This window comes from Oncorhynchus clarkii, chromosome 10, assembly GCF_045791955.1.
Source record: "Oncorhynchus clarkii lewisi isolate Uvic-CL-2024 chromosome 10, UVic_Ocla_1.0, whole genome shotgun sequence".
Taxonomy (NCBI): domain Eukaryota; kingdom Metazoa; phylum Chordata; class Actinopteri; order Salmoniformes; family Salmonidae; genus Oncorhynchus; species Oncorhynchus clarkii.
Window position 1 is genome coordinate 78434986 of NC_092156.1, and position 26701 is coordinate 78461686.

Consider the following 26701-nt stretch of genomic DNA (forward strand, 5'->3'; position numbering starts at 1 on the left):
ACCCTGCTACTGGAACGACCCTGCTACTGGAACGACCCTGCTACTGGAACGACCCTGCTACTGGAACAACCTTGCTACTGGAACGACCCTGCTACTGGAACGACCCTGCTACTGGAACGACCCTGCTACTGGAACGACCCTGCTACTGGAACGGCCCTGCTACTGGAACAACCCTGCTACTGGAACGACCCTGCTACTGGAACGACCCTGCTACTGGAACGACCCTGCTACTGGAACGACCCTGCTACTGGAAAGACCCTGCTACTGGAACAACCCTGCTACTGGAATGGCCCTGCTACTGGAACGACCCTGCTACTGGAACGACCCTGCTACTGGAACGACCCTGCTACTGGAATTGGTGGAACGACCCTGCTACTGGAACGGCCCTGCTACTGGAACGACCCTGCTACTGGAACGACCCTGCTACTGGAACGACCCTGCTACTGGAATTGGTGGAACGACCCTGCTACTGGAACAGCCCTGCTACTGGAACAACCCTGCTACTGGAATTGGTGGAACGACCCTGCTACTGGAACAGCCCTGCTACTGGAACGACCCTGCTACTGGAACAGCCCTGCTACTGAAACACAATAATCTCTCTTTCCTCCTGAAGTCTACACCTTCACTGCTCTCTACAGCAACATCTGAAAGCTATAGGTTGGTAGAGGCATGGGCTAGCTAGAGGAAGTTAACGCCCCTCTTCCAGCACACTTTGGGTGGAAGTAGAGAGAATTGGTGACAAACGGCCTTTCTGATGATCATTGTTCACAGTTTATTCACGGTGGAATAACGCGATACAACATCACCACCGTGTGGTCGCATCTACTCCATTGCACCAGCAGAAAGACAGGAACGCGACGAACTGTGACGCAAATCACATGCGCAGCATTCGAACCGGATGAACGTCATCACAACTCGACTAACGTTCATTGTTTTCGAGTAAAAAAGCTTTTCGACCTCCGAAACCGCCGCAAGAAAAAAACAAGTTTTAAACTATTTTTTTTGTGTAACTAACGAAATACTTTATTAAACTAATCACCGATAAAGAAATGAATAGTCGCCTACAGGAGATACGGGAAAAGCAGAAGCTGCGACGCCAGCTTCTAGCTCAACAGGTAGCTAGCTAGCTGTAGCTAAGCTAGTTATACTAGCTGGGGAGCTAACATGCGTTGTCTTCTTGTTTTTGATTTTATTGATTTATTCCACCTTTATTTAACCAGGTCGGCCAGTTGAGAACACCTTTATTTAACCAGGTCGGCCAGTTGAGAACACCTTTATTTAACCAGGTTGGCCAGTTGAGAACACCTTTATTTAACCAGGTCGGCCAGTTGAGAACACCTTTATTTAACCAGGTTGGCCAGTTGAGAACACCTTTATTTAACCAGGTCGGCCAGTTGAGAACAGGTTCTCATTTACAACTGAAACCCCGACCAAGATAAAGCAAAGCAGTTCGACACATACTACAACACAGAGTTACACATAAACAAACATACAGTCAATAATACAGTAGAAAAACAAGTCTATATACAATGTGAGTAGAATGAGGTGAGATAAGGGGAGGTTACATGCTGGCCACTAAAGCCTTTAGCCTGAGGGAAGAGACATCTATGTATCTAGCTACATAACTACCATACCTTGTGAGTTGACTAACATTTGTAGCTAATGTAAACAGGTAACGTTATGCTACGGTGTTTTTAACTGAATAAGATTAGGTCAACAGGTAATGTTATGCTACGGTGTTTTTAACTGAATAGGATTAGGTCAACAGAACGTTATGCTACGGTGTTTTTAACTGAATAGGATTAGGTCAACAGGTAACGTTATGCTACGGTGTTTTTAACTGAATAGGATTAGGTCAACAGGTAACGTTATGCTACGGTGTTTTTAACTGAATAGGATTAGGTCAACAGGTAATGTTATGCTACGGTGTTTTTAACTGAATAGGATTAGGTCAACAGGTAACGTTATGCTACGGTGTTTTTAACTGAATAGGATTAGGTCAACAGGTAATGTTATGCTACGGTGTTTTTAACTGAATAGGATTAGGTCAACAGGTAACGTTATGCTACGGTGTTTTTAACTGAATAGGATTAGGTCAACAGGTAACGTTATGCTACGGTGTTTTTAACTGAATAGGATTAGGTCAACAGGTAACGTTATGCTACGGTGTTTTTAACTGAATAGGATTAGGTCAACAGGTAATGTTATGCTACGGTGTTTTTAACTGAATAGGATTAGGTCAACAGGTAATGTTATGCTACGGTGTTTTTAACTGAATAGGATTAGGTCAACAGGTAACGTTATGCTACGGTGTTTTTAACTGAATAGGATTAGGTCAACAGGTAACGTTATGCTACGGTGTTTTTAACTGAATAGGATTAGGTCAACAGGTAACGTTATGCTACGGTGTTTTTAACTGAATAGGATTAGGTCAACAGGTAACGTTATGCTACGGTGTTTTTAACTGAATAGGATTAGGTCAACAGGTAACGTTATGCTACGGTGTTTTTAACTGAATAGGATTAGGTCAACAGGTAACGTTATGCTACGGTGTTTTTAACTGAATAGGATTAGGTCAACAGGTAATGTTATGCTACGGTGTTTTTAACTGAATAGGATTAGGTCAACAGGTAATGTTATGCTACGGTGTTTTTAACTGAATAGGATTAGGTCAACAGGTAATGTTATGCTACGGTGTTTTTAACTGAATAGGATTAGGTCAACAGGTAACGTTATGCTACGGTGTTTTTAACTGAATAGGATTAGGTCAACAGGTAATGTTATGCTACGGTGTTTTTAACTGAATAGGATTAGGTCAACAGGTAATGTTATGCTACAGTGTTTTTAACTGAATAGGATTAGGTCAACAGGTAACGTTATGCTACGGTGTTTTTAACTGAATAGGATTAGGTCAACAGGTAAACGTTATGCTACGGTGTTTTTAACTGAATAGGATTAGGTCAACAGGTGACGTTAGCTATTAGCATGATTTAACATGTCATTTACCTAGCACATCGTCTAAAGTGAGCCTCTAGTTAGCTATTAACTTGTTGTTAGTTAACAATCGGAGTTACTGTACATATTGTTGTTATTTAGCTATTTTGGCTTATTTTGTGGCAGTGGAGTGATGCCAATTGACCTTGATTGAGTTGAGTGGAAAAAGCTAAACGTATATTATTTAATTAACCAACGCATGATAGTTGACCAAGTATCTTTTATCAACTCATAATAGTTACGTTAGCTAGCTATTGTTCGTCCTAGACATTAGTTACTGTTATGACGTCAGAGCATTTTGTGCGTATGATCGTAGCTAAGAGACGGATGGCTTCTAGATGAACCATTATCTCTGTGCATTAGAGGCGTCTCTAACATATGATTGTAGCTAAGAGACGGATGGCTTCTAGATGAACCATTATCTCTGTGCATTAGAGGCGTCTCTAACATATGATTGTAGCTAAGAGACGGATGGCTTCTAGATGAACCATTATCTCTGTGCATTAGAGGCGTCTCTAACATATGATTGTAGCTAAGAGACGGATGGCTTCTAGATTAACCATTATCTCTGTGCATTAGAGACGTCTCTAACGTATGTTTGTAGCTAAGAGACGGATGGCTTCTAGATGAACCATTATCTCTGTGCATTAGAGGCGTCTCTAACGCCCAGAAAGATTCAAAATCCCATTATTAACCAGCTCTGCAACTGTTCATACCAAATATGGAGTGTCGCTGAACAACTGTCTTCATTTACTCCCGTTATGCCGGTGTGTATGTATACTAAACAAAAATAGAAATGCAACATGTAAAGTTTCATAACCTGAAATGATCTATAAGCACAAAGCATATTTCGCTCAACTTTTGTGCTCTAATTTGTCAACATCCCTGTTAGTGAGCGTTTCTCCTTTACCAAGAGAATCCATCCATCTGAAAGGTGTGGCATATCAAGAACTTGATTAAACAGCATGATTGTTACACAGGTGCACCTTGAGCTGGGGACAATAAAAAGCCACAAAAATGCACAGTTTTGTCACAACACAATGCCACAGATGTCTCAAGTTGAGGGAGTGTGCAATTGGTATTCTGACTGCAGGAATGTTCACCAGAGCTGTAGCCAGAGAATTTAATGTTAATTTCTCTACAATAAGCCGCCTCCAATGTCGTTTTAAAGAATTTGGCAATACGTCCAACCGGCATCACAACCGCAGACCACGTGTAACCATGCCAACCCAGGACCTCCACGTCCGGCTTCTTCACCTGCAGGATCATCTGAGACCAGCCACCTGGACAGCTGATGAAACTGAGGAGTATTTCTGGCTGTGATAAAGCCCTTTTGTGGGAAAAAAAAAACATTCTGATTGGCTGGACCTGGCTCCCCAGTGGGTGGGCCTATGCCCTCCCAGGCCCACCCATGGCTGTGCCCCTGCCCAGTCATGTGACATCCATAGATTAGGGCCTAAGGAATTTATTTCAATTGATTGATATCCTTATATGAACTGTAACTCAGTAAAAATCATTGAAGTTGTTGCGTATATGCTATTTGTTAAGTATAAGTCAGAACAAATTCTTATTTACAATATGGCCAATTGCGCGCCGCCCTACGGGACTCCCAATCACGGCCAGATGTGATGCCGCCCTACGGGACTCCCAATCACGGCCAGATGTGATGCCGCCCTACGGGACTCCCAATCACGGCCAATTGCGCGCCGCCCTACGGGACTCCCAATCACGGCCAATTGCGCGCCGCCCTACGGGACTCCCAATCACGGCCAGATGTGATGCCGCCCTACGGGACTCCCAATCACGGCCAGATGTGATGCCGCCCTACGGGACTCCCAATCACGGCCAATTGCGCGCCGCCCTACGGGACTCCCAATCACGGCCAATTGCGCGCCGCCCTACGGGACTCCCAATCACGGCCAGATGTGATGCCGCCCTACGGGACTCCCAATCACGGCCAGATGTGATGCCGCCCTACGGGACTCCCAATCACGGCCAATTGCGCGCCGCCCTACGGGACTCCCAATCACCGCCAGATGTGATGCCGCCCTACGGGACTCCCAATCACGGCCAGATGTGATGCCGCCCTACGGGACTCCCAATCACGGCCAATTGTGCGCCGCCCTACGGGACTCCCAATCACGGCCAATTGTGCGCCGCCCTACGGGACTCCCAATCACGGCCAATTGTGCGCCGCCCTACGGGACTCCCAATCACGGCCAATTGTGCGCCGCCCTACGGGACTCCCAATCACGGCCAATTGTGCGCCGCCCTACGGGACTCCCAATCACGGCCAATTGTGCGCCGCCCTACGGGACTCCCAATCACGGCCAATTGTGCGCCGCCCTACGGGACTCCCAATCACGGCCAATTGTGCGCCGCCCTACGGGACTCCCAATCACGGCCAGATGTGATGCCGCCCTACGGGACTCCCAATCACGGCCAGATGTGATGCCGCCCTACGGGACTCCCAATCACGGCCAATTGTGCGCCGCCCTACGGGACTCCCAATCACGGCCAATTGTGCGCCGCCCTACGGGACTCCCAATCACGGCCAGATGTGATGCCGCCCTACGGGACTCCCAATCACGGCCAGATGTGATGCCGCCCTACGGGACTCCCAATCACGGCCAATTGCGCGCCGCCCTACGGGACTCCCAATCACGGCCAATTGTGCGCCGCCCTACGGGACTCCCAATCACGGCCAATTGTGCGCCGCCCTACGGGACTCCCAATCACGGCCAATTGTGCGCCGCCCTACGGGACTCCCAATCACGGCCAATTGTGCGCCGCCCTACGGGACTCCCAATCACGGCCAATTGTGCGCCGCCCTACGGGACTCCCAATCACGGCCAATTGTGCGCCGCCCTACGGGACTCCCAATCACGGCCAATTGTGCGCCGCCCTACGGGACTCCCAATCACGGCCAGATGTGATGCCGCCCTACGGGACTCCCAATCACGGCCAGATGTGATGCCGCCCTACGGGACTCCCAATCACGGCCAATTGTGCGCCGCCCTACGGGACTCCCAATCACGGCCAATTGTGCGCCGCCCTACGGGACTCCCAATCACGGCCAGATGTGATGCCGCCCTACGGGACTCCCAATCACGGCCAGATGTGATGCCGCCTTACGGGACTCCCAATCACGGCCAGATGTGATGCCGCCCTACGGGACTCCCAATCACGGCCAGATGTGATGCCGCCCTACGGGACTCCCAATCACGGCCAGATGTGATGCCGCCCTACGGGACTCCCAATCACGGCCAATTGCGCGCCGCCCTACGGGACTCCCAATCACGGCCAATTGCGCGCCGCCCTACGGGACTCCCAATCACGGCCAGATGTGATGCCGCCCTACGGGACTCCCAATCACGGCCAGATGTGATGCCGCCCTACGGGACTCCCAATCACGGCCAATTGCGCGCCGCCCTACGGGACTCCCAATCACGGCCAATTGCGCGCCGCCCTACGGGACTCCCAATCACGGCCAGATGTGATGCCGCCCTACGGGACTCCCAATCACGGCCAGATGTGATGCCGCCCTACGGGACTCCCAATCACGGCCAATTGTGCGCCGCCCTACGGGACTCCCAATCACGGCCAGATGTGATGCCGCCCTACGGGACTCCCAATCACGGCCAGATGTGATGCCGCCCTACGGGACTCCCAATCACGGCCAATTGTGCGCCGCCCTACGGGACTCCCAATCACGGCCAATTGTGCGCCGCCCTACGGGACTCCCAATCACGGCCAATTGTGCGCCGCCCTACGGGACTCCCAATCACGGCCAATTGTGCGCCGCCCTACGGGACTCCCAATCACGGCCAATTGTGCGCCGCCCTACGGGACTCCCAATCACGGCCAATTGTGCGCCGCCCTACGGGACTCCCAATCACGGCCAATTGTGCGCCGCCCTACGGGACTCCCAATCACGGCCAATTGTGCGCCGCCCTACGGGACTCCCAATCACGGCCAGATGTGATGCCGCCCTACGGGACTCCCAATCACGGCCAGATGTGATGCCGCCCTACGGGACTCCCAATCACGGCCAATTGTGCGCCGCCCTACGGGACTCCCAATCACGGCCAATTGTGCGCCGCCCTACGGGACTCCCAATCACGGCCAGATGTGATGCCGCCCTACGGGACTCCCAATCACGGCCAGATGTGATGCCGCCCTACGGGACTCCCAATCACGGCCAATTGCGCGCCGCCCTACGGGACTCCCAATCACGGCCAATTGTGCGCCGCCCTACGGGACTCCCAATCACGGCCAATTGTGCGCCGCCCTACGGGACTCCCAATCACGGCCAATTGTGCGCCGCCCTACGGGACTCCCAATCACGGCCAATTGTGCGCCGCCCTACGGGACTCCCAATCACGGCCAATTGTGCGCCGCCCTACGGGACTCCCAATCACGGCCAATTGTGCGCCGCCCTACGGGACTCCCAATCACGGCCAATTGTGCGCCGCCCTACGGGACTCCCAATCACGGCCAGATGTGATGCCGCCCTACGGGACTCCCAATCACGGCCAGATGTGATGCCGCCCTACGGGACTCCCAATCACGGCCAATTGTGCGCCGCCCTACGGGACTCCCAATCACGGCCAATTGTGCGCCGCCCTACGGGACTCCCAATCACGGCCAGATGTGATGCCGCCCTACGGGACTCCCAATCACGGCCAGATGTGATGCCGCCTTACGGGACTCCCAATCACGGCCAGATGTGATGCCGCCCTACGGGACTCCCAATCACGGCCAGATGTGATGCCGCCCTACGGGACTCCCAATCACGGCCAGATGTGATGCCGCCCTACGGGACTCCCAATCACGGCCAGATGTGATGCCGCCTTACGGGACTCCCAATCACGGCCAGATGTGATGCCGCCTTACGGGACTCCCAATCACGGCCAGATGTGATGCCGCCCTACGGGACTCCCAATCACGGCCAGATGTGATGCCGCCCTACGGGACTCCCAATCACGGCCAGATGTGATGCCGCCCTACGGGACTCCCAATCATGGCCAGATGTGATGCCGCCCTACGGGACTCCCAATCACGGCCAGATGTGATGCCGCCTTACGGGACTCCCAATCACGGCCAGATGTGATGCAGCCTGGATTCAAACCAGGTACTGCAGTGATGCCTCTTGCACTGAGATGCAGTGTCTTAGACCACTGCACCATTCGGGAGCCCAGATTACACTGTTTCCATGAGGTGCCAAACAGGATTATTTTTTAGATTGCTCCCAAATGGCGCAGTGGTCTAAGGCACTGCATCTCAGTGCAGGTTGGAAGTTTACTACAGCTCAATACATTCTAGTTGGCACCTCATGTTTACCTCATTACTGCCATGCAGGTTGGGAGTTTACTACAGCTCATTTATTTAGCCCTGTTTTGGAGGTACATACCGGCTATAACTGGAGTAAATAAAGGTCAGAGCAAATCTCCATATTTTGGTGAATCAACTCATGTATTTTGGTGAATCAACTCATGTATTTTGGTGAATCAACTCATGTATTTTGGTGAATCAACTCATGTATTTTGGTGAATCAACTCATGTATTTTGACATAACGCTTCCAGAGCTGGTGAATGGGAGTATTAGTCTGAGGGTTTTATTTTTACATTCCGCACAGATACTGGTTCAGCTTGTAGCTAATCTTCGTATCTAACTAACTTGTCTGGTCCTCTCCTAGTTGGGAGCAAAGAGTGACAGCTTTTAGCTAACATTACTAGTTAACTAACTTGTCTGGTCCTCTCCTAGTTGGGAGCAAAGAGGGATAGCTTTTAGCTAACATTACTAGTTAACTAACGTGTCTGGTCCTCTCCTAGTTGGGAGCAAAGAGGGATAGCTTTTAGCTAACATTACTAGTTAACTAACTTGTCTGGTCCTCTCCTAGTTGGGAGCAAAGAGTGATAGCTTTTAGCTAACATTACTAGTTAACTAACTTGTCTGGTCCTCTCCAAGTTGGGAGCAAAGAGTGATAGCTTTTAGCTAACATTACTAGTTAACTAACTTGTCTGGTCCTCTCCTAGTTGGGAGCAAAGAGTGATAGCTTTTAGCTAACATTACTAGTTAACTAACTTGTCTGGTCCTCTCCTAGTTGGGAGCAAAGAGTGATAGCTTTTAGCTAACATTACTAGTTAACTAACTTGTCTGGTCCTCTCCTAGTTGGGAGCAAAGAGGGATAGCTTTTAGCTAACATTACTAGTTAACTAACTTGTCTGGTCCTCTCCTAGTTGGGAGCAAAGAGTGATAGCTTTTAGCTAACTTTACTAGTTAACTAACTTGTCTGGTCCTCTCTTAGTTGGGAGCAAAGAGTGATAGCTTTTAGCTAACATTACTAGTTAACTAACTTGTCTGGTCCTCTCCTAGTTGGGAGCAAAGAGTGATAGCTTTTAGCTAACATTACTAGTTAACTAACTTGTTCGTTCCTGTCCTAGCTAACTAACTTGTCTGGTCCTCTCCTAGTTGGGAGCAAAGATTGATAGTTAACTAGTAATGTTAGCTAAAAGCTAACTTGTTCGTTCCTGTCCTAGCTAACGTTACTAGTTAACTAACTTGTTCGTTCCTGTCCCAGCTAACATTACTAGTTAACTAACTTGTTCGTTCCTGTCCTAGCTAACATTACTAGTTAACTAACTTGTTCGTTCCTGTCCTAGCTAACATTACTAGTTAACTAACTTGTTAGTTTCTGTCCTAGCTAACATTACTAGTTAACTAACTTGTTCGTTCCTGTCCTAGCTAACATTACTAGTTAACTAACTTGTTCGTTCCTGTCCTAGCTAACATTACTAGTTAACTAACTTGTCCGTTCCTGTCCTAGCTAACATTACTAGTTAACTAACTTGTCTGTTTCTGTCCTAGCTAACATTACTAGTTAACTAACTTGTCCGTTCCTCCCCTAACTAACTGGTCCGTTCCTCCCCTAACTAACTGGTCCGTTCCTCCCCTAGTTGGGAGCAGAGAGTGGGGACAGTATAGGCGCCGTTCCTCCCCTAACTAACTGGTCCGTTCCTCCCCTAGTTGGGAGCAGAGAGTGGGGACAGTATAGGCGCCGTTCCTCCCCTAACTAACTGGTCCGTTCCTCCCCTAGTTGGGAGCAGAAAGTGCTGACAGTATAGGCGCCGTTCTGAACAGCAAAGACGAACTGAAGGAGATTGAGGAGACCAGAGAGACATACAGGTACACACACACACACACACACAAACACACACACAGACTACTGTCACAGGTATACACACACACAGACTACTGTCACAGGTATACACACACACAGACTACTGTCACAGGTATACACACACACTTCCAGCAATCATTGAGTGTTTCTCAATTCCTTGGGGACCCCAGGGGTGCGCACATTTTTGTTCCAGCCCAGCCCAATCACTTGGTTTAACTATTCCACAAATTGTGTATGTGTAGGGCATCGTTCGATGCTGCCGGGCCGAGCTCCAAGAGGAAGCCTCAGGTGGAGGGAGAGGACACAGAGGAGGACGTTGAGGAGCAGAAGGTAGGAACACACACATCACTGAGAGAAACGTCTCTGTTATAGACTGGATCACTGAGAGGAACGTCTCTGTGATAGACTGGATCACTGAGAGGAACGTCTCTGTGATAGACTGGATCACTGAGAGGAACGTCTCTGTGATAGGCTGGGTCACTGAGAGGAACGTCTCTGTGATAGACTGGATTACTGAGAGGAATGTCTCTGTTATAGACTGGATCACTGAGAGGAACGTCTCTGTGATAGACTGGATCAATGAGAGGAACGTCTCTGTGATAGACTGGGTCACTGAGAAGAACGTCTCTGTGATAGACTGTATCACTGAGAGGAACGTCTCTGTGATAGACTGGATCACTGAGAGGAACGTCTCTGTGATAGACTGGATCACTGAGAGGAACGTCTCTGTGATAGACTGGATCACTGAGAGGAACGTCTCTGTGATAGGCTGGGTCACTGAGAGGAACGTCTCTGTGATAGACTGGATTACTGAGAGGAACGTCTCTGTGATAGACTGGATTACTGAGAGGAACGTCTCTGTGATAGACTGGATCACTGAGAGGAACGTCTCTGTGATAGACTGGATCACTGAGAGGAACGTCTCTGTGATAGACTGGGTCACTGAGAGGAACGTCTCTGTGATAGACTAGATCACTGAGAGGAACGTCTCTGTGATAGACTGGGTCACTGAGAGGAACGTCTCTGTGATAGACTGGGTCACTGAGAGGAGCGTCTCTGTTATAGACTGTATCACTGAGAGGAACGTCTCTGTGATAGACTGGATCACTGAGAGGAACGTCTCTGTGATAGACTGGATCACTGAGAGGAACGTCTCTGTGATAGACTGGATCACTGAGAGGAACGTCTCTGTGATAGACTGGATCACTGAGAGGAACGTCTCTGTGATAGACTGGATCACTGAGAGGAACGTCTCTGTGATAGACTGGATCACTGAGAGGAACGTCTCTGTGATAGACTGGATCACTGAGAGGAACGTCTCTGTGATAGACTTTGTCACTGAGAGGAACGTCTCTGTGATAGACTGGATCACTGAGAGGAACGTCTCTGTAATAGACTGGATCACTGAGAGGAACGTCTCTGTAATAGACTGGATCACTGAGAGGAACGTCTCTGTGATAGACTGGATCACTGAGAGGAACGTCTCTGTGATAGACTGGATCACTCAGAGGAACGTCTCTGTGATAGGCTGGATCGCTGAGAGGAACGTCTCTGTGATAGGCTGGATCACTGAGAGGAACGTCTCTGTGATAGACTGGATCACTGACAAGAACGTCTCTGTGATAGGCTGGATCACTGAGAGGAACGTCTCTGTGATAGGCTGGATCACTGAGAGGAACGTCTCTGTGATAGACTGGATCACTGAGAGGAACGTCTCTGTGATAGACTGGATCACTGAGAGGAACGTCTCTGTGATAGACTGGATCATTGAGAGGAACGTCTCTGTGATAGGCTGGATCACTGAGAGGAACGTATCTGTTTCATAGTATGTGTTTGTTGTGTGTGTGTGTGCGTGCGTGCGTGCATGTGTGTGTCTGTGTGTGTGTGTGTGTGTGTGTTTGTGTGTGTGTGTGTGTGTGTGTGTGTTTAGGAGGAGTTGGAGATGCAGCCGCCAGATGAGAGCAACCCTTATGAAGAGGTCTACAAGGACTCTACCACCTTCCTAAAGGTAACACACACACACCACATTTACACAAATACACACACACACACACACCACACACACACACACACAACATACACACCTCTCACTACACACCACATACATGTCAACACTGTTGTTATAGGTTAACTGTCTGTCTGTCTGTATCAGGGTACCCAGAGTCTGAACTCCCATAATCACTACTGTCAACACTGTTGTTATAGGTTAACTGTCTGTCTGTCTGTATCAGGGTACCCAGAGTCTGAACTCCCATAATGACTACTGTCAACACTGTTGTTATAGGTTAACTGTCTGTCTGTCTGTATCAGGGTACCCAGAGTCTGAACCCCCATAATGACTACTGTCAACACTGTTGTTATAGGTTAACTGTCTGTCTGTCTGTCTGTATCAGGGTACCCAGAGTCTGAACCCCCATAATGACTACTGTCAACACTGTTGTTATAGGTTAACTGTCTGTCTGTCTGTATCAGGGTACCCAGAGTCTGAACCCCCATAATGACTACTGTCAACACTGTTGTTATAGGTTAACTGTCTGTCTGTCTGTATCAGGGTACCCAGAGTCTGAACCCCCATAATGACTACTGCCAACACTGTTGTTATAGGTTAACTGTCTGTCTGTCTGTATCAGGGTACCCAGAGTCTGAACCCCCATAATGACTACTGTCAACACTGTTGTTATAGGTTAACTGTCTGTCTGTCTGTATCAGGGTACCCAGAGTCTGAACCCCCATAATGACTACTGTCAACACTGTTGTTATAGGTTAACTGTCTGTCTGTCTGTATCAGGGTACCCAGAGTCTGAACCCCCATAATGACTACTGTCAACACTTTGTCGACACCGGACACCGACCACAGAACTTCATCAGAGACGTCGGTCAGTGTTTCTGTGTGTAATCTGTGTGTGCGTGTAATCTGTGTGTGTGTGTAATCTGTGTGTGCGTGTTGTCTGTGTGTGTGTAATCTTTGTGTCTGTGTGTAATCTGTGTCTGTGTGTAATCTGTGTGTAATCTGTGTGTGCGTGTTGTCTGTGTGTGTGTAATCTGTGTCTGTGTGTAATCTGTGTGTGCGTGTTGTCTGTGTGTGTGTAATCTTTGTGTCTGTGTGTGTAATCTGTGTGTGCGTGTTGTCTGTGTGTGTGTTTAATCTTTGTGTCTGTGTGTAGTCTGTGTGTGTGATCTGTGTCTGTGTGTGTAATCTGTGTGTGCGTGTAATCTGTGTGTGTGTGTAATCTGTGTGTGCGTGTTGTCTGTGTGTGTGTAATCTTTGTGTCTGTGTGTGTAATCTGTGTCTGTGTGTGTAATCTGTGTTTGTAATCTATGTGTTTCAGGTCTGGCAGACCGGTTTGAAGAGTATCCTAAACTCAGAGAGCTAATCAGACTGAAGGATGAACTGATCTCAACCACCAACACCCCCCCCATGTAGGTCCCAGTCATTAACCCCCCCCATGTAGGTCCCAGCCATTTACCCCCCCCCCCCCCCCATGTAGGTCCCAGCCATTTAACCCCCCCCCCCCCCATGTAGGTCCCAGTCATTTAACCCCCCCCATGTAGGTCCCAGTCATTAACCCCCCCCATGTAGGTTTCAGCAATTTACCCCCCCCCCCCCCATGTAGGTCCCAGCCATTTAACCCCCCCATGTAGGTCCCAGCCATTTACCCCCCCCCCCCCCCCCCATGTAGGTCCCAGCCATTTAACCCCCCCCCCCCCCCCATGTAGGTCCCAGTCATTTAACCCCCCCCATGTAGGTCCCAGTCATTAACCCCCCCATGTAGGTTTCAGCAATTTACCCCCCCCCCCATGTAGGTCCCAGCCATTTAACCCCCCCCATGTAGGTCCCAGCCATTTACCCCCCCCCCCCCCCCCCATGTAGGTCCCAGCCATTTAACCCCCCCCCCCCCCCCCCCCATGTAGGTCCCAGCCATTAACCCCCCCCCCCCCCCCCCATGTAGGTCCCAGTCATTTAACCCCCCCCCCCCCCAGGTAGGTCCCAGTCATTTAACCCCCCCCCAGGTAGGTCCCAGTCATTTAACCCCCCCCCCCCATGTAGGTCCCAGTCATTTAACCCCCCCCATGTAGGTCCCAGTCATTTACCCCCCAATGTAGGTCCCAGTCATTTAAACCCCCCCTCCATGTAGGTCCCAGTCATTTAAACCCCCCCTCCATGTAGGTCCCAGTCATTTAACCCCCCCCCATGTAGGTCCCAGTCATTTAACCCCCCCATGTAGGTCCCAGTCATTTAACCCCCCCATGTAGGTCCCAGTCATTTACCCACCCACCCCCCCCCCCCCCCAGGTAGGTCCCAGTCATTTAACCCCCCCCCATGTAGGTCCCAGTCATTTACCCCCCCATGTAGGTCCCAGTCATTTAAACCCCCCCTCCATGTAGGTCCCAGTCATTTACCCCCCCATATAGGTCCCAGTCATTTAACCCCCCCATGTAGGTCCCAGTCATTTAACCCCCCCCCCATGTAGGTCCCAGTCATTTAACCCCCCCCCATGTAGGTCTCAGTCATTTAACCCTCCCATGTAGGTCCCAGTCATTTATCCCCCCCCCCATGTAGGTCCCAGTCATTTACCCCCCCCCCCCCCCCCCCCCCCATGTAGGTCCCAGTCATTTAACCCCCCCATGTAGGTCCCAGTCATTTAACCCCCCCCATGTAGGTCCCAGTCATTTATCCCCCCATGAGAGGTGTGTAAGAGGTGTGTTTGTGTGTATGTGGTGTGTATGTGGTGTGTGTGTGTATGTGGTGTGTGTGTGTGTGTATGTGGATAGTAGAGTCTGCTAAATGATTCCCTACTGTAGTGTCTCTGGATAAGATAGTCTGTTTAATGACTCCCTGATAGGAGAGTCTGTTAAATGACTCCCTGATAGGAGAGTCTGTTAAATGACTCCCTACTGTAGTGGCTCTGGATAAGAGAGTCTGTTAAATGACTCCCTGATAGGAGAGTCTGTTAAATGACTCCCTGATAGGAGAGTCTGTTAAATGACTCCCTGATAGGAGAGTCTGTTAAATGACTCCCTGATAGGAGAGTCTGTTAAATGACTCCCTACTGTAGTGGCTCTGGATAAGAGAGTCTGTTAAATGACTCCCTGATAGGAGAGTCTGTTAAATGACTCCCTGATAGGAGAGTCTGTTAAATGACTATGGATAGGAGAGTCTGTTAAATGACTCCCTGATAGGAGAGTCTGTTAAATGACTCCCTGATAGGAGAGTCTGTTAAATGACTCCCTGATAGGAGAGTCTGTTAAATGACTCCCTGATAGGAGAGTCTGTTAAATGACTCCCTAATAGGAGAGTCTGTTAAATGACTCTGGATAGGAGAGTCTGTTAAATGACTCTGGATAGGAGAGTCTGTTAAATGACTCCCTACTGTAGTGGCTCTGGATAAGAGAGTCTGTTAAATGACTCCCTACTGTAGTGACTCTGGATAGGAGCCGTCTGCTAAATGACTCCCTACTGTAGTGACTCTGGATAGGAGCCGTCTGCTAAATGACTCGCGTGTTAATGTAGGTATCTGCAGGCCGACCCAGAGCACTTTGACCTGCGTGATCTGAAGACTAAGTTTGATGTGATCCTGCTGGAGCCCCCGCTAGAGGAGTACTACAGAGAGTCAGGAATACCCCACACAGAACGCTACTGGAACTGGGACGATGTGAGTTACTGGGGGGGGGGGTACTACAGAGAGTCAGGAATACCCCACACAGAACGCTACTGGAACTGGGACGATGTGAGCTACTGGGGGGGGGGGGGGGGGGGGGTACTGGACCTGGGACGATGTGAGTTACTGGGGGGGGGGGGTACTACTGGACCTGGGACGATGTGAGTTACTGGGGGGGGGGGGGGGTACTACTGGACCTGGGAGGATGTGAGTTACTGGGGGGGGGGGGGTACTACTGGACCTGGGACGATGTGAGTTACTGGGGGGGGGGGGGGGTAGTACTGGACCTGGGACGATGTGAGTTACTGGGGGGGGGGGGGGGGGTACTACAGAGAGTCAGGAATACCCCACACAGAACGCTACTGGAACTGGGACGATGTGAGTTACTGGGGGGGGGGGGGGGGGGGGGTACTACAGAGAGTCAGGAATACCCCACACAGAACGCTACTGGAACTGGGACGATGTGAGTTACTGGGGGGGGGGGGGGGGGGTACTACTGGACCTGGGACGATGTGAGTTACTGGGGGGGGGGGGGGGTACTACTGGACCTGGGACGATGTGAGTTACTGGGGGGGGGGGTACTACTGGACCTGGGACGATGTGAGTTACTGGGGGGGGGGGGGGGGTACTACTGGACCTGGGACGATGTGAGTTACTGGGGGGGGGGGGGGGTACTACTGGACCTGGGACGATGTGAGTTACTGGGGGGGGGGGGGGGGGGTACTACTGGACCTGGGACGATGTGAGTTACTGGGGGGGGGGGGGGTACTACTGGACCTGGGACGATGTGAGTTACTGGGGGGGGGGGGGGGGTACTACTGGACCTGGGACGATGTGAGTTACTGGGGGGGGACTACTGGACCTGGGATGGGACGATGTGAGTTACTGGGGGGGGGGGGGGGGGGGGGGTACTACTGGACCTGGGACGATGTGAGTTACTGGGGGGGGGGGGGGTACTGGACCTGGGACGATGTGAGTTACTGGGGGCAAGGGGGGGGTACTGGACCTGGGACGATGTGAGTTACTGGGGGGGGGGGGGGGTACTACTGGACCTGGGACGATGTGAGTTACTGGGGTGGGGTACTACTGGACCTGGGAGGATGTGAGTTACTGGGGGGGGGGGGGGGGGGGTACTGGACCTGGGACGATGTGAGTTACTGGGGGGGGGTACTACTGGACCTGGGACGATGTGAGCTACTGGGGGGGGGGGATACTACTGGACCTGGGACGATGTGAGCTACTGGGGGGGGGGGGGGGGGGGGGATACTACTGGACCTGGGACGATGTGAGTTACTGGTGGGGGGGGGGGGGGGGGGGGGGTACTGGACCTGGGAGGATGTGAGTTACTGGGGGGGGGGGTTCTATGGGAGGATGTGAGTTACTGGGGGGGGGGGGGGGGTAAAGAAGATGAATTTATAATAATGAAGATATTTAATAGAAGCATTGTTTAATAAATAAAGCTTTCTGTTGATTTCTCTCATCTCTCCCCCTCTTCTCTCCTCCCCCTTCTTTCTCCCCCCTTCTCTCCCCCTTCTCTCTCTTCTCTCCTCCTCCCCCATCTTCTCTCCTCCCTTCTCCTTCTCTCCTCCCTTCTCCTTCTCTCCTCCCCCTTCTCTCCCCCCCCTCCTCTCTCTCCCTCTTCTTCTCTCCCTCTAGATAATGAAGCTGGAGATAGAGGAGATATCAGCCCTGCGTTCCTTTGTCTTTCTCTGGTGTGGATCAGGAGAGGGGCTGGACCTGGGGAGAATGGTATTATACACAGAGAGAGGGACCTGGGAGAATGGTATTATACACAGAGAGAGGGACTGGACCTGGGGAGAATGGAATTATACACAGAGAGAGGGACCTGGGGAGAATGGTATTATACACAGAGAGAGGGACCTGGGGAGAATGGTATTATACACAGAGAGAGGGACCTGGGGAGAATGGTATTATACACAGAGAGAGGGACCTGGGGAGAATGGTATTATACACAGAGAGAGGGACTGGACCTGGGGAGAATGGTATTATACACAGAGAGAGGGACCTGGGGAGAATGGTATTATACACAGAGAGAGGGACCTGGGGAGAATGGTATTATACACAGAGAGAGGGACCTGGGAGAATGGTATTATACACAGAGAGAGGGACTGGACCTGGGGAGAATGGTATTATATATAGAGAGAGGGACCTGGGGAGAATGGTATTATACACAGAGAGAGGGACTGGACCTGGGGAGAATGGTATTATATATAGAGAGAGGGACCTGGGGAGAATGGTATTATACACAGAGAGAGGGACCTGGACCTGGGGAGAATGGTATTATACACAGAGAGAGGGACTGGACCTGGGGAGAATGGTATTATACACAGAGAGAGGGACTGGACCTGGGGAGAATGGTATTATACACAGAGAGGGACTGGACCTGGGGAGAATGGTATTATACACAGAGAGAGGGACTGGACCTGGGGAGAATGGTATTATACACAGAGAGAGGGACTGGACCTGGGGAGAATGGTATTATACACAGAGAGAGGGACTGGACCTGGGGAGAATGGTATTATACACAGAGAGGGACCTGGGGAGAATGGTATTATACACAGAGAGAGGGACCTGGGGAGAATGGAATTATACACAGAGAGAGGGACCTGGACCTGGGGAGAATGGTATTATACACAGAGAGAGGGACCTGGGGAGAATGGTATTATACACAGAGAGAGGGACCTGGACCTGGGGAGAATGGTATTATACACAGAGAGAGGGACCTGGGGAGAATGGTATTATACACAGAGAGAGGGACCTGGGGAGAATGGTATTATACACAGAGAGAGGGACTGGACCTGGGGAGAATGGTATTATACACAGAGAGAGGGACCTGGGGAGAATGGTATTATACACAGAGAGAGGGACTGGACCTGGGGAGAATGGTATTATACACAGAGAGAGGGACCTGGGGAGAATGGTATTATACACAGAGAGAGGGACCTGGGGAGAATGGTATTATACACAGAGAGAGGGACTGGACCTGGGGAGAATGGTATTATACACAGAGAGAGGGACCTGGGGAGAATGGTATTATACACAGAGAGAGGGACTGGACCTGGGGAGAATGGTATTATACACAGAGAGGGGGACTGGACCTGTGGAGAATGGTATTATACACAGAGAGAGGGACCTGGGGAGAATGGTATTATACACAGAGAGAGGGACCTGGGGAGAATGGTATTATACACAGAGAGAGGGACTGGACCTGGGGAGAATGGTATTATACACAGAGAGAGGGACCTGGGGAGAATGGTATTATACACAGAGAGGGACTGGACCTGGGGAGAATGGTATTATACACAGAGAGAGGGACTGGACCTGGGGAGAATGGTATTATACACAGAGAGAGGGACCTGGGGAGAATGGTATTATACACAGAGAGAGGGACTGGACCTGGGGAGAATGGTATTATACACAGAGAGAGGGACCTGGGGAGAATGGTATTATACACAGAGAGAGGGACCTGGGGAGAATGGTATTATACACAGAGAGAGGGACCTGGGGAGAATGGTATTATACACAGAGAGGGACTGGACCTGTGGAGAATGGTATTATACACAGAGAGAGGGACCTGAGGAGAATGGTATTATACACAGAGAGAGGGACTGGACCTGGGGAGAATGGTATTATACACAGAGAGAGGGACCTGGGGAGAATGGTATTATACACAGAGAGAGGGACTGGACCTGGGGAGAATGGTATTATACACAGAGAGAGGGACCTGGGGAGAATGGTATTATACACAGAGAGAGGGACTGGACCTGGGGAGAATGGTATCATTTAAAAACATGCCTCCATGCCTCCTCTCTTCCCTCTCTCTTCTCTCTCCCTCCCTCCTCCTCTCCCTCCTATCCCCCTCTCCCTCCTCCCCCCTCTCCCTCCTCCCTCTCCCTCCTCCACAGTGTCTGAGAAAGTGGGGTTTCAGGCGTTGTGAGGATATCTGTTGGATCAAAACCAACAAGAACAACCCTGGAAAGACCAAAACCCTCGACCCTAAAGCTGTGTTTCAGAGAACCAAGGTAACACACACCATGACACACCATGACACACACACCATGACACACACACACCAGCGACACCAACACACACACCATGACACACACCAGCGACACCAACACACACACAGTCTCATGCACAATTTACAAAAATGTACCATGATTTCTCCCCTTCTTACTTCCCCCCTTCCCCCTCCCTCCCCCTCTCCTCCCTCCCCCTCTCCACTCTCCTCCCTCCCTCTCTCCTCCCTCCCTCTCCCCCTCTCCACTCTCCTCCATCCCTCTCTCCTCCCTCCCTCTCCCCCTCTCCTCTCTCCTCCCTCCCTCTCTCCTCCCTCCCTCCCTCCCTCCCTCTCTCCTCCCTCCCTCTCTCCTCCCTCCCTCTCCCCCTCCCCCCTCTCCTCTCTCCTCCCTCCCTCTCTCCTCCCTCCCTCCCCCTCTCCTCCCTCCCCCTCTCCACTCTCCCCCTCTCCTCTCTCCTCCCTCCCTCTCTCCTCCCTCCCTCCCCCTCTCCACTCTCCTCCCTCCCTCTCTCCCCCCCCCCCTAGGAACACTGTCTAATGGGTATTAAGGGAACAGTCCGGAGGTCTACAGATGGGGATTTCATCCACGCCAACGTGGATATCGACCTGATTATTACCGAGGAGCCTGAGATCGGGAACGTGGAGAAACCGGTGGAGATATTTCATATTATAGAACACTTCTGTCTGGGGAGACGAAGACTACACCTGTTTGGTCGAGACTCTACCATCAGACCAGGTGGGTCAACAGACCAGGTGGGTCAGCAGACCAGGTGGGTCATCAGACCAGGTGGGTCAACAGACCAGGTGGGGCATCAGACCAGGTGGGTCAACAGACCAGGTGGGGCATCAGACCAGGTGGGTCAACAGACCAGGTGGGTCAACAGACCAGGTGGGTCAACAGACCAGGTGGGTCATCAGACCAGGTGGGTCAACAGACCAGGTGGGGCATCAGACCAGGTGGGTCAACAGACCAGGTGGGGCATCAGACCAGGTGGGTCAACAGACCAGGTGGGTCAACAGACCAGATGGGTCATCAGACCAGGTGGGTCAACAGACCAGATGGGTCATCAGACCAGGTGGGTCAACAGACCAGGTGGGTCATTTGACCATGTGGGTCATTAGACCAGGTGGGTCATCAGACCAGGTAGGTCATCAGACCAGGTAGGTCATCAGACCAGGTGACATCATTCATTCCTATGTGAAGACTCAATAGCACACTGAAGCCAGATAAGATGGCGTCTCATGGAGACACGAGCAGTTCCACCCACTCCAGGAAGTGACGCTGCGGACTAGCTCAGTGCTGCCCCCTCTCGTTGACTAGCTCAGTGCTGCCCCCTCTCGTTGACTAACTCTTGTTGAAGGCTGACCGGGGTACTGCAGGCTAGCTCAGTGCTGTCCCCTCTCGTTGACTAACTCTAGTTGAAAGCTGACCGGGGTACTGCAGGCTAGCTCAGTGCTGCCCCCTCTCGTTGACTAGCTCAGTGCTGCCCCCTCTCGTTGACTAGCTCAGTGCTGCCCCCTCTTGTTGACTAGCTCAGTGCTGCCCCCTCTCGTTGACTAGCTCAGTGCTGCCCCCTCTCGTTGACTAGCTCAGTGCTGCCCCATCTCGTTGACTAGCTCAGTGCTGCCTTCTCTCGTTGACTAGCTCAGTGCTGCCCCCTCTCGTTGACTAGCTCAGTGCTGCCCACTCTCGTTGACTAGCTCAGTGCTGCCCCCTCTCGTTGACTAGCTCAGTGCTGCCCCCTCTCGTTGACTAGCTCAGTGCTGCCCCCTCTCGTTGACTAGCTCAGTGCTGCCCCCTCTCGTTGACTAGCTCAGTGCTGCCCACTCTCGTTGACTAGCTCAGTGCTGCCCCCTCTCGTTGACTAGCTCAGTGCTGCCCCCTCTCGTTGACTAGCTCAGTGCTGCCCCCTCTCGTTGACTAGCTCAGTGCTGCCCCCTCTCGTTGACTAGCTCAGTGCTGCCCACTCTCGTTGACTAGCTCAGTGCTGCCCCCTCTCGTTGACTAGCTCAGTGCTGCCCCCTCTCGTTGACTAGCTCAGTGCTGCCCCCTCTCGTTGACTAGCTCAGTGCTGCCCCCTCTCGTTGACTAGCTCAGTGCTGCCCACTCTCGTTGACTAGCTCAGTGCTGCCCCCTCTCGTTGACTAGCTCAGTGCTGCCCCCGCTCGTTGACTAACTCTTGTTGAAGGCTGACCGGGGTACTGCAGGCTAGCTCAGTGCTGCCCCCTCTCGTTGACTAGCTCAGTGCTGCCCCCTCTCGTTGACTAGCTCAGTGCTGCCCCCTCTTGTTGACTAGCTCAGTGCTGCCCCCTCTCGTTGACTAGCTCAGTGCTGCCCCCTCTCGTTGACTAACTCTAGTTGAAAGCTGACTGGGGTACTGCAGGCTAGCTCAGTGCTGCCCCCTCTCGTTGACTAGCTCAGTGCTGCCCACTCTCGTTGACTAGCTCAGTGCTGCCCCCTCTCGTTGACTATCTCTAGTTGAAGGCTGACTGGGGTACTGCAGACTAGCTCATTGCTGCCCCCTCTCGTTGACTAGCTCATTGCTGCCCCCCTCTCGTTGACTAGCTCAGTGCTGCCCCCCTCTCGTTGACTAGCTCAGTGCTGCCCCCTCTCGTTGACTAGCTCAGTGCTGCCCCCTCTCATTGACTAGCTCAGTGCTGCCCCCGCTCGTTGACTAACTCTTGTTGAAGGCTGACCGGGGTACTGCAGGCTAGCTCAGTGCTGCCCCCTCTCGTTGACTAGCTCAGTGCTGCCCCCTCTCGTTGACTAGCTCAGTGCTGCCCCCTCTCGTTGACTAGCTCAGTGCTGCCCCCTCTTGTTGACTAGCTCAGTGCTGCCCCCTCTCGTTGACTAGCTCAGTGCTGCCCCCTCTCGTTGACTAACTCTAGTTGAAAGCTGACTGGGGTACTGCAGGCTAGCTCAGTGCTGCCCCCTCTCGTTGACTAGCTCAGTGCTGCCCACTCTCGTTGACTAGCTCAGTGCTGCCCCCTCTCGTTGACTATCTCTAGTTGAAGGCTGACTGGGGTACTGCAGACTAGCTCATTGCTGCCCCCTCTCGTTGACTAGCTCAATGCTGCCCCCCTCTCGTTGACTAGCTCAGTGCTGCCCCCCTCTCGTTGACTAGCTCAGTGCTGCCCCCTCTCGTTGACTAGCTCAGTGCTGCCCCCTCTCATTGACTAGCTCAGTGCTGCCCCCGCTCGTTGACTAACTCTTGTTGAAGGCTGACCGGGGTACTGCAGGCTAGCTCAGTGCTGCCCCCTCTCGTTGACTAGCTCAGTGCTGCCCCCTCTCGTTGACTAGCTCAGTGCTGCCCCCTCTTGTTGACTAGCTCAGTGCTGCCCCCTCTCGTTGACTAGCTCAGTGCTGCCCCCTCTCGTTGACTATCTCTAGTTGAAGGCTGACTGGGGTACTGCAGACTAGCTCATTGCTGCCCCCTCTCGTTGACTAGCTCATTGCTGCCCCCTCTCGTTGACTAGCTCAATGCTGCCCCCCTCTCGTTGACTAGCTCAGTGCTGCCCCCCTCTCGTTGACTAGCTCAGTGCTGCCCCCTCTCGTTGACTAGCTCAGTGCTGCCCCCTCTCATTGACTAGCTCAGTGCTGCCCCCTCTCGTTGACTAACTCTAGTTGAAGGCTGACCGGGGTACTGCAGGCTAGCTCAGTGCTGCCCCCTCTCGTTGATTAACTCTAGTTGAAGGCTGACTGGGGTACTGCAGGCTAGCTCAGTGCTGCCCCCTCTCGTTGACTAACTCAGTGCTGCCCCCTCTCGTTGATTAACTCTAGTTGAAGGCTGACCGGGGTACTGCAGGCTAGCTCAGTGCTGCCCCCTCTCGTTGATTAACTCTAGTTGAAGGCTGACTGGGGTACTGCAGGCTAGCTCAGTGCTGCCCCCTCTCGTTGATTAACTCTAGTTGAAGGCTGACCGGGGTACTGCAGGCTAGCTCAGTGCTGCCCCCTCTCGTTGATTAACTCTAGTTGAAGGCTGACTGGGGTACTGCAGGCTAGCTCAGTGCTGCCCCCTCTCGTTGATTAACTCTAGTTGAAGGCTGACTGGGGTACTGCAGGCTAGCTCAGTGCTGCCCCCTCTCGTTGATTAACTCTAGTTGAAGGCTGACTGGGGTACTGCAGGCTAGCTCAGTGCTGCCCCCTCTCGTTGATTAACTCTAGTTGAAGGCTGACCGGGGTACTGCAGGCTAGCTCAGTGCTGCCCCTCTCGTTGATTAACTCTAGTTGAAGGCTGACTGGGGTACTGCAGGCTAGCTCAGTGCTGCCCCTCTCGTTGATTAACTCTAGTTGAAGGCTGACCGGGGTACTGCAGCATGTCATTACAACTCCTTCTGTGTGCATTTTAAAAAGTAATCGGTGCAAAGACATACACGTGGTGTTGTTAGAAGTCATGATTGTCTTCAAATCTTTATTTTATTTACTTCACCATGAAGATTGACATTTTTTTCATTCACTTATAATTGGGGGATCCTGTTTTCTTGCTAACAATGCCTGCAGTACCACGGTCGGCTTCGAACTAGCGTGTCTTCAACGGGAGAGTCGTTCTCTCCTGGATCACACACACGCGGAATCGAGAGGAAATCAGGAATCCTCTGAATCGAGAGGGAATCAGGAATCCTCTGAATCGAGAGGAAATCAGGAATCCTCTGAATCGAGAGGGAATCAGGAATCCTCTGAATCGAGAGGGAATCAGGAATCCTCTGAATCGAGAGGAAATCAGGAATCCTCTGAATCGGCAGGAAATCAGGAATCCTCTGAATTGAGAGGGAATCGGCAGGAAATCAGGAATCCTCCATGATTTCAGAGGAGAAAAAAATTAGCCCTGATTCAGATAGAGGACTGGAGGATGATTGTAGCCTTTTAGATTTGTTCAGGTTGTTTATTTAGGTTACATGTATTTCTCTCTCTCTCTCTCTCTCTCTCTCTCTCTCTCTCTCTCTCTCTCTCTCTCTCTCTCTGTCTCTCTCCCCCCCTCTCTCTCTCTCTCTGTCTCTCTCTCCGTCTCTCTCTCCTCTCTCCCTCCTCTCTCCCCCTCTCTCTCCCTCCTCTCCTCTCTCCCCCTCTCTCTCCTCTCTCCCCCTCTCTCTCCCTCCTCTCCTCTCTCCCCCTCTCTCTCCCTCCTCTCCTCTCTCCCCTATCTCCTCCCCTCTCTATCTCTCTTCTCCTCTCTCTCTCTCTCTCTCAGGGTGGTTGACAGTAGGTCCTACTCTGACCAACAGTAACTTCAACTCAGAGTCTTACTCCTCCCACTTCTCAATCACACAGTCTCACCTCTCAGGTAGGTCCTTAATCACACACACACACACACACACACACACACACACACACCTCAATCTGTCTTGTCTGTTCTCTCTCTCCTCTCCTCCATCTCTTCTCATCTCTTCCTCCATCTAATCTCTCCTCCATCTCTTATCTCTCTCTCCTCTCCCTCTCCTTCATCTCTCTTCTCCCTCTCCCACATCTCTCTCTCCTCTCTTCCATCTCATCTCTCCCCTCTCCCTCTCCTTCATCTCTCTCCTCTCCTCCATCTCTTCTCTCTCTCCCTCTCCTTCATCTCTTCTCTCTCCTCCATCTCTCTCCTCCATCTCCTCTCTCTCCTCCATCTCATCTCTCTTCTCTCTCTCCTCTCTTCCATCTCATCTCTCTCTCTCCTCTCCCTCTCCTTCATCTCTCTCCTCTCCTCCATCTCTTCTCTCTCTCCCTCTCCTACATCTCCTCTCTCTCCTCCATCTCATCTCTCTTCTCCCTCTCCTCCATCTCTCTCTCCTCTCTTCCATCTCATCTCTCTCTCTCCTCTCCCTCTCCTTCATCTCTCTCCTCTCCTCCATCTCTTCTCTCTCCCTCTCCTCTCTCTCCTCCATCTCATCGCTCTCCTCTCCCTCTCCTCCATCTCTTCTCTCTCTCCTCTCTCTCTCCTCCATCTCTTCTTCTCTGGTCTAATCCCTCTGTTCTCTCCTCCATCTCTTCTTCTCTGGTCTAATCCCTCTGTTCTCTCCTCCATCTCTTCTTCTCTGGTCTAATCCCTCTGTTCTCTCCTCCATCTCTTCTTCTCTGGTCTAATCCCTCTATTCTCTCCTCTTGATGTGTCCTCCAGGCTGTACGGAGGAGATAGAACGTCTGCGACCCAAGTCACCTCCCTCCAAGCTGAAGTCAGACCGTGGAGGGGGGTCATCCCGTGGAGGGCGGGGGGGTCCTAATGCCGGCCGGGGGGGGGACAGGGGCCGGGAGAGGAACAGGTCCTTTAGAGGGGACAGGGGAGGGTTCAGAGGGCGGGGGGGTCCACACCGCGGGTTCCCACCTCGCTAGGACGGGCAGACAGATTATACTGAGAGGTGGTCGGACACTCATATTCTGTACCCTCGTCCAGAAGTGTCCACTCCTTCTCTCCTCGTGATTGGTTGGTGCACCTGTCCGGTCCTTTTAAATCCACGAGGGGATTTACACACCTCTCCAGTCTCTCTCTCACACACACACACACACACACACCACCAACCTCTCTCACACACACCACCAACCTCTCACACACACACACACACACACACACACACCACCACCCTCTCACACACACACCACCAACCTCTCTCACACACACACACACACACCACCAAGCTCTCTCACACACACCACCAACCTCTCTCACACACACACACACACACACACACACACACACACACACACACACACACACACACACACACACACACACACCACCAACCTCTCTCACACACACACACACACACACACACACATACACACACACACACACAACCAACCTCTCTCACACACACCACCAACCTCTCACACACACACACACACA

The 26701-nt window shown here is 51.8% G+C and overlaps 1 protein-coding gene across 2 annotated transcripts; it reads left to right on the forward strand.

Annotated features, from left to right (window-relative positions):
- The first annotated feature begins 924 nt into the window (after nucleotides 1–924).
- On the forward strand, nucleotides 925–26446 carry LOC139419177 (N(6)-adenosine-methyltransferase non-catalytic subunit METTL14). 2 transcript variants are annotated; one of them, XM_071169174.1, is made up of 12 exons: nucleotides 925–1115; nucleotides 10095–10183; nucleotides 10421–10508; nucleotides 12109–12186; nucleotides 12967–13054; nucleotides 13508–13598; nucleotides 15691–15832; nucleotides 17495–17587; nucleotides 19765–19881; nucleotides 20406–20616; nucleotides 25070–25162; nucleotides 25979–26446. In XM_071169174.1, exons 1-12 carry the CDS (start codon nucleotides 1050–1052, stop codon nucleotides 26188–26190), a joined length of 1368 nt encoding a protein of 455 aa, XP_071025275.1. In that variant the 5' UTR covers nucleotides 925–1049; the 3' UTR covers nucleotides 26191–26446. The 2 variants fall into 2 exon arrangements, with proteins under 2 accessions (XP_071025275.1, XP_071025276.1); XM_071169175.1 differs by lacking the exon at nucleotides 10095–10183 and having other exon boundaries at nucleotides 960–1115; nucleotides 25979–26445.
- The last annotated feature ends 255 nt before the right edge of the window (nucleotides 26447–26701 follow it).

What these genes read in the sequence shown, in the direction of transcription:
- LOC139419177 (XM_071169174.1), top strand. Translation starts at nt 1,050, where the DNA reads ATGAATAGTCGCCTACAGGAGATACGGGAAAAGCAGAAGCTGCGACGC. An exon ending in GCCAGCTTCTAGCTCAACAG is followed by an intron (nt 1,116 to 10,094) that starts GTAGCTAGCTAG and finishes TTCCTCCCCTAG; the next exon opens with TTGGGAGCAGAAAGTGCTGA. An exon ending in ACTCTACCACCTTCCTAAAG is followed by an intron (nt 12,187 to 12,966) that starts GTAACACACACA and finishes TGTCTGTATCAG; the next exon opens with GGTACCCAGAGTCTGAACCC.